Source organism: Elephas maximus, chromosome 1, assembly GCF_024166365.1.
Source record: "Elephas maximus indicus isolate mEleMax1 chromosome 1, mEleMax1 primary haplotype, whole genome shotgun sequence".
NCBI classification, from domain to species: Eukaryota; Metazoa; Chordata; class Mammalia; order Proboscidea; family Elephantidae; genus Elephas; species Elephas maximus.
The window spans coordinates 49,545,569-49,563,319 of NC_064819.1; the positions used below are offsets into that span (position 1 = coordinate 49,545,569).

The 17,751-nt window shown below is 42.7% G+C and overlaps 1 protein-coding gene across 2 annotated transcripts in view; it reads right to left on the reverse strand.

The window, feature by feature from the left end:
- The window catches only part of SSR1 (signal sequence receptor subunit 1), a 36,658-nt gene that overhangs the window by 1,231 nt on the left and 17,676 nt on the right, over positions 1-17,751 (reverse strand). The window contains exon 8 of one of the 2 annotated variants that reach the window (XM_049883153.1): positions 14,424-14,487. In XM_049883153.1, the coding sequence (XP_049739110.1) occupies positions 14,424-14,487 (64 nt within the window). Of the gene's footprint in view, positions 1-5,797; positions 14,488-17,751 lie in introns of those variants that run through there. The other variant, XM_049883162.1, reaches the window with a different exon arrangement.

Consider the following 17,751-nt stretch of genomic DNA (forward strand, 5'->3'; position numbering starts at 1 on the left):
CTTCTGCGCCTCCGTATTGGGATTTAGTCAGACCTTCAGGCTTTTGGTGAGAATCTGGCTTAAGAAGAAATGCAAAAAACTAGTCATGCTCCATGAAAAAAAGCAGAGAAATCAAAGACAAAGATTCATCTGCAAAGAATTGGAGGTATTTGCTTTGTAATTGAATCAGCTTCCCCATATTCTCATTCATTCTTTCATTCACTCAACTAATATTTATTAAGTGCCAACTGTGTGCCATGACTTTGACTGGGAGCTGTGGCTCCCAGGGTGAGCATGATGTCGTCCTTGTTCTCATGGAACGTACAGAGGAGTAGGGGAGGAAAAGCCCAGTCCCGCTGATGACACCAGTGGAATGAAGCACTCTACGGGGGTATTCTTGGAATAAAGACACCTGACCTAGCCTGTAGACACCTCGGAATCTGAGAGCGCTTGCAAGGCTTAAAAAATAAATAAGGCCACACCTTTACCAAGTAATGGAAACCCTGGTGGCATAGTGGTCAAGAGCTATGGCTGCTAACCAGGAGGTCTGCAGTTCAAATTCACCAGGCATTCCTTGGAAACCTTATGAGGCAGTTTTACTCTGTCCTATATTGGATCGCTATGAGTCAGAATCGATTCAATGGCAGTGGTGTTTTTTTTTTTTTTTTTTACTAGGGTTGCTATGAGTCGGAATCGACTCGACGGCAATGGATTTTTGGTTTTACTGAGTAACAGAAGTGAACATCACCAGTAATGGGACAAACCAACAGCATGTGACTCTCGAGATGAGGCACTAGGAAGGGCAGTGTCCCTTCTGTGCCTGTCCTGCCCAAAGGACATGAGCTGAACGTGATCAGGAGGAAAGAGCACATAAGAGCCAATCAGGAGACAGCCTGAAAAACAGCCAGCCTGCACTCTTCAAGAGGAGGTGTTTCAGAGAAAAGGAGACTAAACACAGACGTGTTGGCTAAACACAATGAATGATACCGGACTGAATCCTGGACCAGGGTCTCCATCTAGGGAGAGACAGAGGTGCAGAGGGAACCAGCATGGCATGTGCAGGGAACATGCAGTGCACCTGGAGGAGGGCTAGGGAGAGCTCAGGCCAAAAACAGGCAAAGATTCCAGGTTCTGGTCTCATCCTGCAGGCTGTGGGAACCGCTGACATGATCACCGAGCGAGGACACCAGGCTCAGAACCCCACTTCGCAAGGATCCCAGCAGCAGTCATGGATGGTGGGCTTGAAGGGACTAGAATGGCAGCTGCGAGACTCAGTCAGTTGTTGTGGCACTTCAGGCAACACCAGTCCGTGGTGACAAGTGGCAGTTGTCAATGCTTAAACATGCCAGGAACTGAGCTCACAGCTTGCTTACATTCACGATGAGGTCCAGCAGTAGGGCAGGGGCAACAGGGCTGGAAAAGACTACACGGAAGAAATGGTTCAGAGGATGATGGTTCCCTGTGGGCAGTGATGGCACTGAGACAGAAATGCTGAAGGAGAAGGTGGTTTAGGAAACTGATAATTCACATGTTGGGTCTCAGGTGCCTTTGGGACATCAGGGTGAAGATGCCCGTGGGGGGTTTGGCTGGATGGCTTGGTGCTCCGGGAGAGATCCAGGGCTTACAGTAGAGCAGATGAGCATGAGCCCTGGAGTCAAGCTGCCTGGATCCAAATTCTGGGGCTTTCTCTTACTAGCTGGGTGACCTTGGGCAAGGTACTTCTACTTTCTATACCTCAGTTTCCTTAACTATAAAATGATATTGAAACCTATCTAGAATAGGGTTGGTTGCCCTGAGAACTAAATGAGTTAATGTAAGTAAAATGTGTCAAGTGCCTGGATCAGGAAAAGGGCATCAGTTTCAGCCGTGGGCCCCTCGGGCATGGGACAATAGGGTAAGAAATAGAAGGCAGGGGACACGTGACACAGTCCCACTTCTGAACAAGGAAAAGGAGGCCTGCTGGGAGCCAGCGGGCCACTGTATCCCCACACGCGCTGGCGAGGGCCCCCTGGGTGTCAGCAGTGCAGACTGCTTCCTTATCGTTCTGTCACGCAGCGCCTCAGGTGGGACCCCTTTCCCCCCAGTAATGACTGCAGTGTGGCTGTGGAAACGCTTGTGAGGCTTCTAAAAATGCAGATTCCTGGGCCCCACCTTGGAGCTAGTCAGAATCTCAGGGGTGACGCCCGGAACTCTGCACTGTAAGCCAGCCCCTCCCCTCCTAAACCCTACGGGCCGTGAAGCTTGAGAATGCTGCCTGAGAGCAAGAAATCACTGTTGAAGCAGGGCAGTCTGGAGGGAGAAAACGGCAATTATTTTCATTTATCTCTAGTCGTCATTGTGGCTCCTTTAATTTATATAACTCAATCAAGTGTGTAAGGTTTTAAACGGCCAGACAATGCCCATCATCCCATCAGTTTTTCCTCGAGGTGGTTATTACTGCTTTTTACCTTAACCTGGATAAAGAACTTTTGACAACGAAATGACAGCTCTCTTCAAATACACAAAGATTTAATTTTTACCTAAGAATATCTGAGAGCAGAACTAGGGCAAAGACAAGAAGGAAGTAGATCTGGGTTCAAGAAAGGAGCAAACTAATAGTGGAGCTGTGCAGAGGATGGGCCCCTGGCCAGGTGGAGATGGCCCACAGGGGCTTACATGGCAGGTCCTGTGTGGCCTGAAAAGCTGGACCGGATGACTCTTAGGATTCTTACGAGTGCTATTTTTTATGGTTGTGAACCAAAGGGTTGGCAGTTCAAATCCGCCAGGTGCTCCCTGGAAATTCTATGGGGCAGTTCTAATCTGTCCTTTAGGGGTGCTATGAGTTGGAATTGACGACAGCACTGGGTTTGGTTTTTTGTTTGGACGAGACTCCATTAAGTAAGGAAAAAAAATGAGGGCACCTTTTAAACAGAATTTCACAGTTCTGGAAAAAAGGTTGCTGCTGGTGGTGTTTTGTAGGTTGACAAGTGAACACTGTATGTAATGAGGAAAATTAAACACTCTTTGTGATGAAAATTCAAAGACTTTTCTGGGCTAGGCACTGGAATTCGCTTTTTTTAAAATGTAGTATCTTAAAAATACAACAAAACGCCTGACCCACAGTGATGGCTATGAGTTAGCTAATAAATCCAGTCACTATCACATTAACTCCATTTTACAGATGAAGAAGCTGGCTGAGAAACGTTAGGTGACTTGTTCAAGGTTATCCAATCATTAGGTGGGTGAACCTTGATTCAAACAAGGCTGACCTCAACAGCTCCTAACCACTATGCTGCGCTGATGTCCCGTGAGTGAAGGTACTAGCCCAACGTAAACCCTCAAGGACATCTGGGTGGACCCTTCGTAGGGAAGGTGGAGTGGCTGGCTGGCTTTCCTCTCAGACGGTTTCTCTTTTGGGAGACAAGATGCATCTAGAGAGCACATTCTGAGCGTGGTCGGCTACCTCTCCATGGACCCAGAGGGTGTCTTACACCGTGAATCCTTCTACTGACATAAACCATCAGACTAACTAAAAAAAAACAAAAAGCCAAGATTATTCCATTGACGTTTTGTGAAAAGCACCATTTTTCACCTTTTTTGACAGGAGGTGGAGCAGAGGCATTCAGAAGCTGGTTAGTAGCTTTGGCTGGAGCTGGCAGTTTACTTTAGGAGGCAGCAATTCTGAGCTCACCACCCTCTTCCTCTTCTCACCCCTTCTCCACCTTTCAGCAATGCCAAGCAGCGGCCCTGGGAACGGCGTGCTGTCACTGCTGTACTACCCACAGAGCAGCAGAGGGCAGCAAAACACACTCATGCAGACAAGTATTAAGGAAGTCGACTCGACTGCAGTTGTGTTTTGGTTGGGGACACTGCACAAGGCGCAGTGGGTAAGTGCTCAGCTGCTAGCGGAAAGGCTGGTGGTCTGAACCCGCGGGATAACGGTGTGGCAGTCTGCTTCCATAAAGATTACAGCCCTGGAAACGCTGTGAGGCCGGTCTACTCTGTACTATAGGGTCACTGTGAGTTGGAATCGACTTGCTGCCCATGGGTTTGGTTTGGGGCTTTGGGGGACACTGGTTATGCTTTAAAATGTTTTTTATATCATTTGGAGAATTCTTGCAGAAAAGGAGTATTACTGATTTAAAATTATGAAACCAAGGACACAGAAGAAAGTACAAATCATTACCTTAAAAGAAACTTAGTAATAATTTTTTTTTTAATTCCTAATGACACCAATGACACCAGTCTCCTGACTTTAAACACTACTTTGAGGGGGGTTTGAACTTGTATAGCTTTCCTTGGTCTTTTTCCTCCTGGTGTTCTTGTGGGCAGCTCGTGTGCCTGCGATGGTCTATTTAGTTGTTCCAACTTGGTATAATCTGGAAGCTTGTCATAAATTTCAGGGGAAAACACTGAAGGTTAAGATTCACTCACAATTTAGGAACTTTTCAAGCTGAAGCTACAGCTGTGATAGCCCTCCCATTTCACTTCACCTAAGTCCTGTGCACTCGGCTGCCCGTTTCTTTGGCTTTTGTTTGGTAAATGCTTCCTGGTCTACCTGCAGTTTGCACCCTCTCATTCTTCTATAGAACCCTCACGGAGCAGTCTGCCCCGGAAGCCTGGAAGCTCCCCACCGGAGGCTCCTGTTTGTGAAACCCCAGCAGGGCGATCCAAGCGTTTGCCCCTGGTTTTCAGTGAATGGTGATCAGGAGACTGACCTGGAGAATCCCCATGTTAGGATGGTGGCAACCTAACCACAGCAGGCTCTGGAAACAAACAGAAGGCGCGATCTGAACCTCAGCTTGGCCACTTAACAGCTGAGTGGGTTTGACCATGTTATTCATCATCTTTGTATTCAATTTCCTCACATGCACAGTGGGGATGGCCTACTTCACCATATGGTCGTGCTGATAATCCTATTCATTAAACACCTACCATGTGCCAGGCGCTGTGTTAAGACTTGGTGATATGGTGACTGAAACGCAAGTCTTGCTGTTGTGAAGCTTACATTACAAAAGGGGTGACAGGTGATGGAACAGGGTCATTTCAGGTCCTGGTGGTGCAGCAGGCAGCTCAGGATGAGGTGAACAGGTCGGAAAGGCTCAAATTGCTGCCCAGGGGCTGTGGGTGGTGGGCGGAGGGAGCTGCTGCAGAGGTCCTGATGCTGAAAGGCACTGGCAGGCTGGGGCATCAGCAAGGTGGCTGGGTGGGTGAGGCAAGGCCAGGAGGTCAGTGCAAGGACAAAGGGCAAGAGGCAGGTGAGGGCAGATTCTGAGGGCCACACAGGCAGTCTCAATTCTCACCTGAGTGCAGTCAGAAGCCAGAAGAAGTAAGGCATGATTGATTTATGTTTAAAATGAATCATGGGGCTGCTGTGTGGATAAGGACCAGGAGCATACAATACGCTCAACACCGGCCTCCCATCAACCACACAGTAGATACGGGAAGTTCACTACTTTCATAACAACAAACAGGGAGTTTGTGCTCCTTTAAAGGAAAAATACTTTTAAGCGTTTTCTATTACAGTAAAGCCTGTGAAAGCCGGAACCTATGTAAGGTAGAAGCCTGTCAAAGGAGAACACAGGTATTTTCCACAAAATAGAGAGCAACAGGAAAGTGGTGACCATACCTTGTCAAAGATGGAACACTTTTGAGGCTGGGGAAAACAAAGTCCCTTCGAGTTCTGGCCCAAAGGCTTCGCTGTCATCATCTGTGTTGACTTTAAGTATGTAGAGGGACGATACACCTAAGTCTTAAAAAAACTGGCTCATTCTCTTCCTGGGCTACAGAAAAGCTATCTCGCCACTGTGATTATTATGCTCATTGTAGGAGTCTCAGGTAAATTTAACACTTGCATTTATTTCTTTCATTATAAAAGTAATGTAAGCACATTACAAACATTTTGAAAAGGGAAAAATAAAAATTCCACCACCCTAGCATAAAAACTGCTTCAGCATTTTAGCATTTCCATTTAGACTTCAGATGAATCTGAAATTTACTTAACACTGAGAGTCTGAAGCACTGTAGAGAAGAAATGAAAACACTGGTTCTTACTGCATTAGATATTGTTTTGATTCTTCAAAGCATTTTTTCCTTTCAGCCAAAAAAATTGAAAACATTACATAGTCACAAAGATTAAATCTCCCAAGTTTGCACAGCCCTTAACCAAAAGTTACTTGATAGAACACATTTAATTCTGCCGCTCAAAATAAAACCCTAAAGAGAAGGAAGCTCCAGCTGTGACTGACTCATTGAGTGAAGACCAAGGAAGTGAAATCGAAGAGCCATCTCTGCTTGCTTAAAGCAGTGTAAGCTTTCAGGTTATCCAGTCTACGCCACCACTGGAAACCCAAACTCTCCACAGGCTGTGTGTTTGCAGGGAAGGAGAGGTGTCTTATGACCATTATCTGAAAAGTAAACTAGCTAACTGCCAGACATGCAAAATTTGTCTTAAATTGCCTTTATTTTAAAACACACTTCAAAATTTGAATTGTCCAAATTTTATATGCAGAAAAAATGTTTGAACTTCTTTCCAACTTCCAGGGGCAATTAAGATCAAAATTGTGGCTTTTCATTTTTCCTTTTCTTGTTTATCCACTTAATTTTTTATATTCACTTTACGGTTCTCATCTTCAAGACCTAGCAGTAATATGGCACTGGCACGTTAGGGAACATTTCATATCACATGTAAGTACTTTCAAGATCAGCTGTAATTAAGGCATACATAAGATGGATCTGCCAGGACAGCAAGTGTCCTGGACCAGTTTAAGCGGTAGGTCAGATGATGGAAACAACCGAGGAAGAAAAGTGCTCAGGTACACCTTGGGTTCACTATACTGGATATTCACAGAGTGGGGACATTCTTCACAGCTGCACAGGGGTTTTATGAATTCACTACCCCGACGCTCATTAGTCAACCCCAAGACAGCCAAATAGCATTCTCATAGTCACCAGATAAAATCTCACACTGCAGAAAAAAGTTTCGTCGTTAACGAACGTGACTGAAACCCATGGCCGGAAATCACACTTCCACTGTGCAGGCACCAGAATTAAAACAGCAAACCCAAATTTCTCTGCAGTCAATTAGGGAAAAGAAAAATATTTTGAACCAGAGGTATTTTGCCCCTACCACACTCACCCCTAATTACCTCCTGCACGAGAAATCCGATTTTGTCAAGGTTCTGTAAATTCTCAGATTTTGATGTGAGGAGTGGAGAGAAGTGAATCGTCATTCACGGCAGAGCTAGAATCAGTAAGTGCTCATCAAATACCTCCGCGCAGAGCGCTGTTCCAGGGGCCCTTCAGGATTCAAGCGTGGACAAACGGGAGTCATGTTACTCAGCAGCAACAGGAAGTTAGATGGGGGAGCTTTACGGAGGGAAACAAACATCTTAGATGCTGAGTTTGGGGTTACAATAAAAAGGAGAAGTGAAGATGAACCACAGGCCGTTAGAATGACACTAAGATTACTTCTTCTCCCAAGTCTTCAGAGAGGAGCAATGAGTCAGGAGCCTCATGAGTGTGGGGCTTGTTAGCAAGAGACAAGCAGGTAAGAACAGGGTCTGAGAAGCACAGAGGGATTTCAGGCTGGTGGTCAAGAGTGTTAAATGTACAGGGCCTGGGCACCAACACTGAAGGCGGCTCTGGCAAGTCTATACTGAGCCACTGGATCCTGGGAGAGCAGGCTTTTGGAGACAGAAGCTAAACTGAAGAAAATTTAAAAGATCGAAAGCCTGGTAAAGAAAAGGAAGCCATAGCACAGCAGCTATTTTGACAAAGGAAAAACAAGCAAACACAGGAACGCAGCTAGAGGCAAAAGGATCCTGCAGAAGATTCAAACACGAAGGTTTCTTACAGGTGAGCACCAACAGAAAGAACCAGAGAAGGAGAGGACGATGGGAAAGGAGGTACAAATCTGGAGAGAAGTCTCTCAGGAATCTGAAAGAGGCAGGAACTGGTGACAGCGAATGAGAGGGTCAACCACAAAGACAGCCACAGCGCTGAGCTCCTGGGCCAGACCACAGTCAGCACAGCATACCTCTCACTGTGCAGACGCGACCAAGAGCCCCACACGCAGGGTTAGTCCTGGAAACCAGACCTATTAGGCCATCGTAGTCATCAGTGGGTGACAGATTCTTACTGATGCTTCCTGCAATCAGGACACTTCTAGGCAGGGGCCTTTAGTTTATGCTGGGTATGTATTTTTTCAGGTGGAATTCAAGTAAGGAAAAAGTCAAGATAAAACATGCCCGTTTATCTGCAGACTGCTTAAGAGCTTACGTTCCACTGAACAGAGACTATAAAGAGTGCCATCAGACTGTAGGGCCAAACTTGAAACACATGCAACTCTAATGAGTAACTACTTGGCAGCAGAGTTCAAGGGGGATGAAATCTTGTTCTCTTATGTACTGAGGACCCAACTGCTTTAACCCAGGTGTCCTCTTGAAAGAGCCATTATCCAGGGTGAGCTTGACTTCTGACTGCATTAAAGAAATATGCAGAGCACCAGGATATAAAATACCAGGCAACCCCTAAGTGCTGTGACTGTATTTTGAGTATAAATGTGAAGGTGCTCCCTGTCAGAGCACTTAATAGACCTTATTCCAATAGAGCTGGAAATAGCAAGGGACCCAATCTGAGGAGTCAGGTGACTCTGGGCTCCCCGAGGCTGCTTCATTACTGACAACGGGGTGGTGCAGGGCAGCTGTCAGGACCCAGTGAGACTGTATGTGAAAGAGCACAGAGCAGACGCCTGACACAAATCTGCTGAGTCCGACACTACTCTCGACTGAAGCATTTCTCAAACTCCTTTTCTCCTTAAACACCTATTTTGACAAATGTGACCAAGATGGGTGATCAGACTGGTACGATTTCTCAAAAAAAAACCTAACTATGCAGAAATAGGACCAATTTGCCTTGGGTTGCTCATGGTTTGGTGCTAAAATTCTGAGGTGAGTTTCAAAAACGCTGTGGACAGCAATGGCGTCATTGGGAAATGAGTGGCCTTGTCAAGTGTCCTGAAAGACTGTTCCCAACTGGGTGTGCAGGCTCTAACAGGTTTCTTACAAAAATGACCCTGCTGGCCTGATGACTCTGGTCACACTTCATTATTAAATCCAGTGCCAGCCATCTTACATACCCATCTTAAAACTTGTATTCTTTAGTTAAAAAAACACTACTTAGCTTGCATATTCAGTAGAATTCAACTACTTTTCCACAATGAAGTCCCAAAAGGACCGTATACACTCCTCCCCCTTGTGCTCCATGGGATAACAAGCAGCATGTTATCACATTCACGTTCTTACACTATGGTACTTTACCACAGTAACAGCAACCACTTGCTGTGTGCAGGCAACGTTCTGAGCACATTACACATACTAAATCCTAACAATCCTATGCCCTATGGGGCAGTTCTACTCTGTCCTACAGGGTCACTGAGTTGGAATCGACTCGACAGAATGGGTAACAACCCTGTGAAGCAGGCCCCCAAACCGAAGCACAGTTAGGTCATGTAACTTGCCTCCAACTAAGAGGGAGCTGGGATTTGAAGACACCAGAGTCCACGCTATCCCTTAGTTGTTTCCTTTTGCTATGTAAACAATTAGATTTGAAAGGAAGAATCAGTAACACTTTATTAAGGGTGTGCAGGTAACAAAATTGGACAATTTAGGACTGACATCTCCACTATCACTCATTTACAAACAACGCACAAAGACTGGAGATTAGCTGCCTTCCAAAGGTCACTGTCAGTAGTGCCCAGAGGTCTCCAGACTTCCAGGCTAGCATGCTAGACTACTGTCCAACCTCACAGGCTTACAAACTGGGCAGGGCAGAGTGCCAACAACACTGGGTTAGCACCAGGAATATTTCTGAACCACACCAATCACATGGAATAATGGCAAATGAAAACCTGCCCACATTTCTTTCTTTAAAAAACAGCAATGGGTTTCCACATTACGATCATGTACTGTAAGCTGGGGATAAAAGACATAGAGCTCCCAGGCTAGCAGAGGGAGACAGACATGTATACAAGGTGTCAGATTGTCACAACTGCCATGACAGAAATCAGCATAAGGGACACTAGGGGGACAATGGGAGGCACGGTCAAATCATCTTTGTGATTTATGGACTTTGTTTTCTAGGGGTACTGAATTTTCTCAGGCCCCATTATGCCTGAGAGAAAGCCATATTTGAATGGATGTCTAGTCTTCCTGAGAGCTAGACATCCATTCAAATATGAAGACGAGACAGAAGACTTACCTGTAATCCCAGCTCTACCACTATGGGCTTATATAATCCAAGGGCGAACACCCATCTCTGACATACAGACGAATCCTTCAACTCTTTAAAAACTCAAAAACCTAATTAACCTATTAAATCTACCTTGAAGAAAATGTTTTTAAAGACCGTGATTCTATTAGTCAATGGGACATATAAAGAACTGTCATTAATAGAGATTAAACAGTGTACTATGGATAACTGAATAATCACGTAACAAAAACAAAATATCAAATGTCAAATAACTAAATATTCATACCATAAACATTAACACACAAATCAACTTATGGTAGTTCAATAATGGGGTTTGATAGTGTTGTGGGGTTAACTGAAAGAACCCTGGTGGTGCAGTGGTTAAAGCGCTTGGCTGCGAACCAGAAGGTTGGTGGTTCAAACCCACCAGCTGCTCCATGGGAGAACGATGTGGCAGCCTTCTTCTGTAAAGATTTACAGCCTTGGACACGCTATGGGGCAGTTCTACTCTGACCTACAGAATTGACTCGATGGCAGTGGGCTTGGTTTGGGTGGGTGGGGGTAAACTGGTATTTATATGCTACTGTACAGTAAATGGAAACCCTGGTGGCGTAGTGGTTAAGTGCTACGGCTGCTAACCAAAGGGTTGGCAGTGCTCAACAGCACTGGGTTTGGTTTGGGTTTGGTAGAGTAAACATGCAGTACATTCAGTACTGAGGTTATCTGAGCTTTCTGGTTGCTGGATTCTGGAACAGAAAGTATTAATGAACTGCTCAAATGCTTAATTCTATAAAACTTCCACCTGAAACACGGTGCAGGGGAAAGAACATGTGAGTTTCAGAATAAGCCCTGACTCCATATTTGATGTGTCACCTTGAGCAAGCGCCTGAAACTCAGCAGGTTTTGTTATCCATCTATAAAAGAAGAACCGTATCACCTTCCTTCAGTGGGTTGTTGTGAAGGTTTATGGGATAATGAATGGAAAGGGCCATGACACAGAGCACACAAAGCTGATGTTTAATAAATGAGTTCCCTTCTCACTGCTTTCTAAGAGCAGTTCAATGGTACCCAAACCTAAGAGCTATATTCCTGAAGAATTCTAAAATCTAAAAAAGAAAAAATCAGCCCCAGAAATTAAGATGATGTAATTACTGTAAAGTCCACGCTTTTGTGTAAATGAAAAACACACAAATACTATTAAAGTTCATTAAAAAGTCCTCAAGAAATTATTACCCACATGTTTTTAAGCTAGTTCTTAAGTTTTGTTTGTCCTTCCTAATATCCTCTAAGGATGATGTTCTTATAGACACACAGACCACCCTAGCAGCCAAACCTAATCTTCCACTTGTTCTAGTAACAGGGGTCTTATTTGTGCCAGGCTGCTCTTCACTACATCAGGGACAGTGGTTCAAAGCAGGGTTTTATTCAATAAAAGTAGAGCAAATACACTGATTTTAGCTCTACAGCTATAAATGATGCCACCCAAAGCTGTGGTAAATTACTTAAATTATTTCACTATTCAAACGCACTAACCAGGAACATTTTCCTTTATACCAAGGGTATGGAGATCACTGTACTAGAAAAGATGAACGCTATAAGGGGCCTTGCATATTATTACATTCATTTACTGTGCCACTAAAATAACACAAACCACTTAAAGGCTTCAGTGCACATCACTGTCCGTCCTTTCCCCAAGAGCCAAAATACAATTTCAGTTTACTTCACTGCAAATAGGCCTTTTAGGCACCTGCTTTTAAATATTTTCTGTAAGGATTAAATTTGCCTTTCCCTCCTATCAAAGTCCTTATTTTCTGAATTTAAGATAAAAGATCTCATTAAAGTCAATTTAATGTTCCTTTCCTTCTGATTTCTACGTTTCCTTAGGTTTCTAAGTTTGAGGTCCCATTTTTTCCCATTCCCCCTCCTGAGACAGTACGAGGGGGCAGGACCAGTCTTAAAAGCCACTTGCTGTGTAAGACAGACCACCGTGAGTAATGAAGCTACACAACCAGGACAGATCCATGCTTTATGAACACATTATCCTCACATATCAGAGAGACACGTATGATACACAAGATCCTTAGGTTCATTTTACAGATTATGAAACCAACCCGCTCAAAAGATGAATTCTGAAACCATGGTTGGTATAGCAGAAGAATATATCAAAACAAACAAAAAATTCATTCAAATATTTACATTTTAAAAAGTCATTAAAAAACAGGCTACTTATAAGTGTGCTTGAACAAACCATGTGTGGAACTAAATTCCATTCATTATGGAGTTAGTTTCTGCTAACTACTTATTGATGCTACAGTAGACTCCCGGCATCTGTAGATTTAAGAGTTTTCAACTGTTCCCAATCTATACTTAAAAAAAAAAAAAAAAGAGAATGAGAGAGGTGATAAATTCTACATGTCTGAGGCACTGGTCTGAGCCTCAGAGGTGGAAGGGCTGCCACGTAAGGCTCACAGAGGAGAGGGGCTGGTGGCTGTAACTCAGTGTGGCTTGGCCATTGCCTGCTTGCTACCAGGTAGTCAATAAAACTCTCTAGAGGCCATTTACATTTTGTAATTATATACGTCTCTTTTTTTTTTTTTCTGCATCACATCCTAGTAGTTTCACCAATTTGGACATCTACAAAAATATTTTAGAATACATTCCTTGAGAAAGTGGAGGGTCTCACATTGCATTAAACAAGCCATGCAATTTCTTACAGCTCAAAAAGCTTTTTCAAAATGAACCACTGATCACAGAGCCCAGTTAAAAACTCAAACACTTCATATACGGGTATAGACAGTTAACAGTCTAGCAATGTCAATATAGGTAATTTGACGTCTCAGCCCCTCCTTGCAAAGTGATTAAGAACCGTGGAATAATTTCTATTCTATCGTCACTGGCTCTGGCTCAGATAGGTGGGGATTACAGGGAGAAGGAGAATAAACAGGTCAGGAATTCAACAGACACATTTCCTTAAAAATATATGTGAGAGAATATGGCTTAAAGACAGAGGGTTTTTCCCTCTTCTTTGTTCTTACTATTTTACTTAATCCTTTATTCAGAGTAAACAATTTACCACCCACAGCAAGAGTATAACTCTAAGAGGATTTTATGGAGTTCAATTTAATTCTGGTTCTGAGGATCTTAAGTGCTTACATTTTTAGAATTTTTCAGATGAACTAAAAAAAGTTCATGCCACAACTGAAATACCCAAAGGATTAGATAAAAACAATTAGTTAACAACAACAACAAAAAAAATCAAAGTCATTGCCTTTCTAGATTAGAATTAGTTGGAATATATCTTTAGCCTTGTAACTTGACATTCTGCTTAGTCTGTAGACCACTGCGATTTTTTAAAAGCAAGGTTTCTAACAGGGAGAGAAAACTTGTCTCTTTAAAAAAACACTGCGTAGGTCTGCCATCATTTCAGAGCTATCCTCTGGGTCAAAACCAGAACAACGATGGACAACACCACTCAGTCTGCACAGGTACTATTTTCCTTTTGTTAAAAAAGGAGGATGGGGTTGAGTTTTAGATATCAAAGTGAGCTGAATTTTCATGTTTCACAATTTTGTTGCTAAAGGTCCCCAAATTCCTTGAGCTCATTTGCGACGTTTTCTGAATGTGCGCATTATAGTAAACAGCAGCAAAATACCAAAACAACCCTATTGCTAAAAAGTAGCTACTCCTGCCTGCGCCTTTAGAATACTACTTGTGAAACAGCCACAATGACAACAGAATGCTATCTGGTGCCATCAATGGGGATGTGAACTATTCTGAAGAAGAAATACATTATTTTCTTTAAAACAGTCTAAAGAATGACATCTATGATCATACTGGGCAAATAGTCACTGAGTTTGGTGGGGAGGGAATATCAGAAAATGTCAATAAGGACGAGACAACAGCATTATGCTGAGTATTCTAAAGGCATTCAAGGAGTTCAACAACGATTCTGGTTAAGACCAACTGCTCACATACATTCACACGCACACACATAGATTTTAATGGTTTTAAAAAAACCAAATTTGTTACTTCAGAAAAATGAATGCAGTGCACTTTCAGCAATATTATCGCCACAGACTCTGATTGCTCAGTCCACACAGAAGTAGCAGGTGCCTTCTGTGGTGATATGGCTTCGCTGCACTAATTCCCATCAGGCCGAAAAACATTAGGGCAGGTTAAGTAAAGACTGAACGGTCGCACAAAGGAACATTTACTCATCAGATCCCACCGATCTCTTCTGTGCCCGCTTCCTGGGCAACCTTCTTGGTGATGCTTTATCTGAAAGAAATGAAAAAGTTTTAAGCTTGCCTGACTATTGTATACATGTTGGACTTAAAAGATATTTAAAAAGTATTTTCTTCAACTTCTAAGTTAAACACACACATGCAAGAATACCACCTAATAATAAATGCTTCTTACCTAGCTATAAGTTTTTAAAATAACCTTTCAAGAAGTAACTCCCGTTAAAATGAAACATTTTTGTAACAGGAAGGAAAAGATCTAATTCTGGTTACTGTAATGTTGAAGACAGCATGCAAAAACTTCAATTCTATAATTTAATGTTTATACTTGCATAAGTAAACACTTTTAGGAATAGTTTAAAAGGTATAAAATTTGCAGCTCAAAACTTTTATGTTGGTTGCAAATTAAAGACTCAATATTTACAAACACAATCATGCAGTTTTCTTAATTTTTTGCAATTTTACAAATTTACCTGGAATAAGCAGGATAAAGGAAATGAGACAATATTTCTATACTAAGACCATCCTACATATACAAGCACTGTCTTTTTACCTCTCTCCCTTTATCTCCTATGCTGAATTCTTACTGGCGTCTATTGACCAGAAACCATCAGTTCTACTTTTATCCAATATGAGGAGCCATCTGTAAGTTCCATTAAAAAGTGAAGGACTGAAAAAAGATGTTTACACCGAATTATGGGGGCTCATGGAAACCCTGGTGGCGTAGTGGTTAAGTGCTACAGCTGCTAACCAAAGGGTTGGCAGTTCAAATTCACCAGGTGCTCCTTGGAAACCCTATGGGGCAGTTCTACTCCATCCTATAGGGTCGCTATGAGTCGGAATCAACTCAATGGCAATGGGTCAATGGGTGGATGGGGTTCATTTGTAAGCATTTCCTGAATAATGATAGGAAAGATAAAAAAGCTACCCAAAACATCTTTATTTCTATTTTCCAAACACTATACCTATATTTAAAATATATATAGTAAATGTTTATCAAAAAAGAATAAAAATTCTGCTTAAACGAATAGTCTGCTTAAGAGTTAGTTAAGACTGAGTCCATAAATCACATGAAAATTGACCTCAATACTCTATTAAACAGATTAGTAATAGGTGGGCTACAGGGGGTTTTTGAACTTGACTAAAACCAAGTTCAAAAGTCTGAGCACGGATGCATTCCTATAATGAAGAAAGTCTCCAACTTTCATCAGATTTTCAAAAAGGTACTTAAAAAAGGCTAAGAACCGCTGCCCTTACACAATTAACCAATCACACACACACAAAAAAAATAACCAGTATGCTGAATATAATCTCACCTCTGAGGGTTAAAAAAAAAGTACTTCAAAAAGTACTCTAGAATCAAACAGCAATCTGTATGAACATCAACTGTGAACAAGTAGATGTAGAGTGGTGATTACTGACTTCCAACAATTTCAATCACCTGCACATGGAAGTGGGCCTCTGAGGCCCTGCAGCATCCTTTTCAAACACACAGTTAAGGCAGCCAATTCAGCTTACCCTAACAGCGAGTTTAAAAACCTCAATTATCTGGTGTCTAGCACATCAGAGTTTGGAAGCAGACAAATGAGAAACAGAGTAAGGTAGCATTTTGGGGTCATTTAGCTTTTGGGAAAATGGCTCCAAATACCAAACGGTTAAAAAGTGGCACTTTATTTCAGCAAAGGTCAATAACTGATGTGTGTAATGATGCTTCTCAGCTAACAAAAAACAATTCCCTACCTAACACTTCCCCCTAAAACTAAAAAAATGAAAGGAAAAATAAAAATCCAACAAAATATTCAGGACCAAAATATTTTAGCTTTTAAAAGGAAAGCTTAAACTACACAGGAAAACAATCAGTTAAGCACAAGGAAACACGTTGCTCCCAAGATACTGAATAACGGGGTCGACCTGAAGCCTCCGCTCTGCCCACTGAAAGAAGGTTTTCGACATCCACCTACTTCATTACAGTAAAAGCTTAAATCACTACAACTTTCTCCATTTTTAGAACAAAGGAAACATTTTTAGCAAAACTTAAATTCACTTACATCCTTGTTCTTAGACTGCACAGCCAGTCTAACTTTCTATCCCACCTAGGGAGCAGTACTATATAAATAACTTTTATTAAAGAGATTTAAGTCACAAGTTTTCTAATTAGCCCAAGTTAACAAGAAACTCAAATTATACAAAAGACTTCCTTTTTACAGCTTCTGATTAGGGTTTCCCTATGCACAGATCCCATGCTTTTCTATTAAAATCAGCTAACCTGTCACAGTTAAAGACTTCCAATTGTATGTATTTGCTTTAACTTCCCTAACTTCAGGGATGCTCAGGCACCCTAATGTGAAATGCCAAAGGTATTAGGAAAAAAAATGCTTAGTAATAGGCTCAAACTGTTTCAAACCACCCCTCCTTCCCTTATATTCTGATAAGTGAGATGGAGATGAGAAAGTTCTTGCTATATTAAATGTTGTTGCTAGGTGCCATTGAGTTGGTTCTGACTCATAGCGACCCTACGTGTAACAGAAGGAAATACTACCTGGTCCTGCACTATCCTCACAATTGTTGTTATGCTTGAGCCCCCTGTTGCAGCCACTGTGTTAATCCAACTTATAAAGGGTCTTCCTCTTTTTTGCTGACCCTCTACTTTACCAAGCATGATGTCCTCCTCCAGGGACTGACCCCTCCTGTGTCTTTTGAGTGTCTTTCAATCTGAGGGGCTCATCTGCAGGCACTGTATCATGCAATGCTCTGCTGCTATTCATAAGCTTTTCACTGGCTAACTCCTTTCAGAAGTAGACTGCCAGTTGCTTTTTCCTAGTCTGTCTTAGCCCGGAAGTTCAGTTGAAATCTGTCCACAATGGGTAACCCTGCTAGTATCTGTATGCCGATGGCACAGCTTCCAGCATCACAGCCAACACACAAACCCCCCCAGTATGACAAAGTGACATTAAGCCTTTTAAACACACTAATTATTATGCCAGCCCTCTCCAAAGCTAAGTTCACCAAACTTGGAGCCTCCAGAAGCCCTGGTGGCGCAGTGGTGAAGAACCTGGCTGCTAACCAAGAGGTTGGCAGTTCAAATCCACCAGCCACTCCTTGGAAACTCTATGGGGCAGTTCTACTCTGTCCTATAGGGTCACTTTGAGTCAGAATCGACTTCGCAGCAACAGGTTGGAGCCTCTGCTTCCATGCACACCTCCTGCTCCATGATCTTCAAAATTCCCTTGGTTTTCTTCACTCCGCCCTCAAATATGCAAAGTACATGTCCTGTCTTCCAAACACAATGACTACTTCTTCC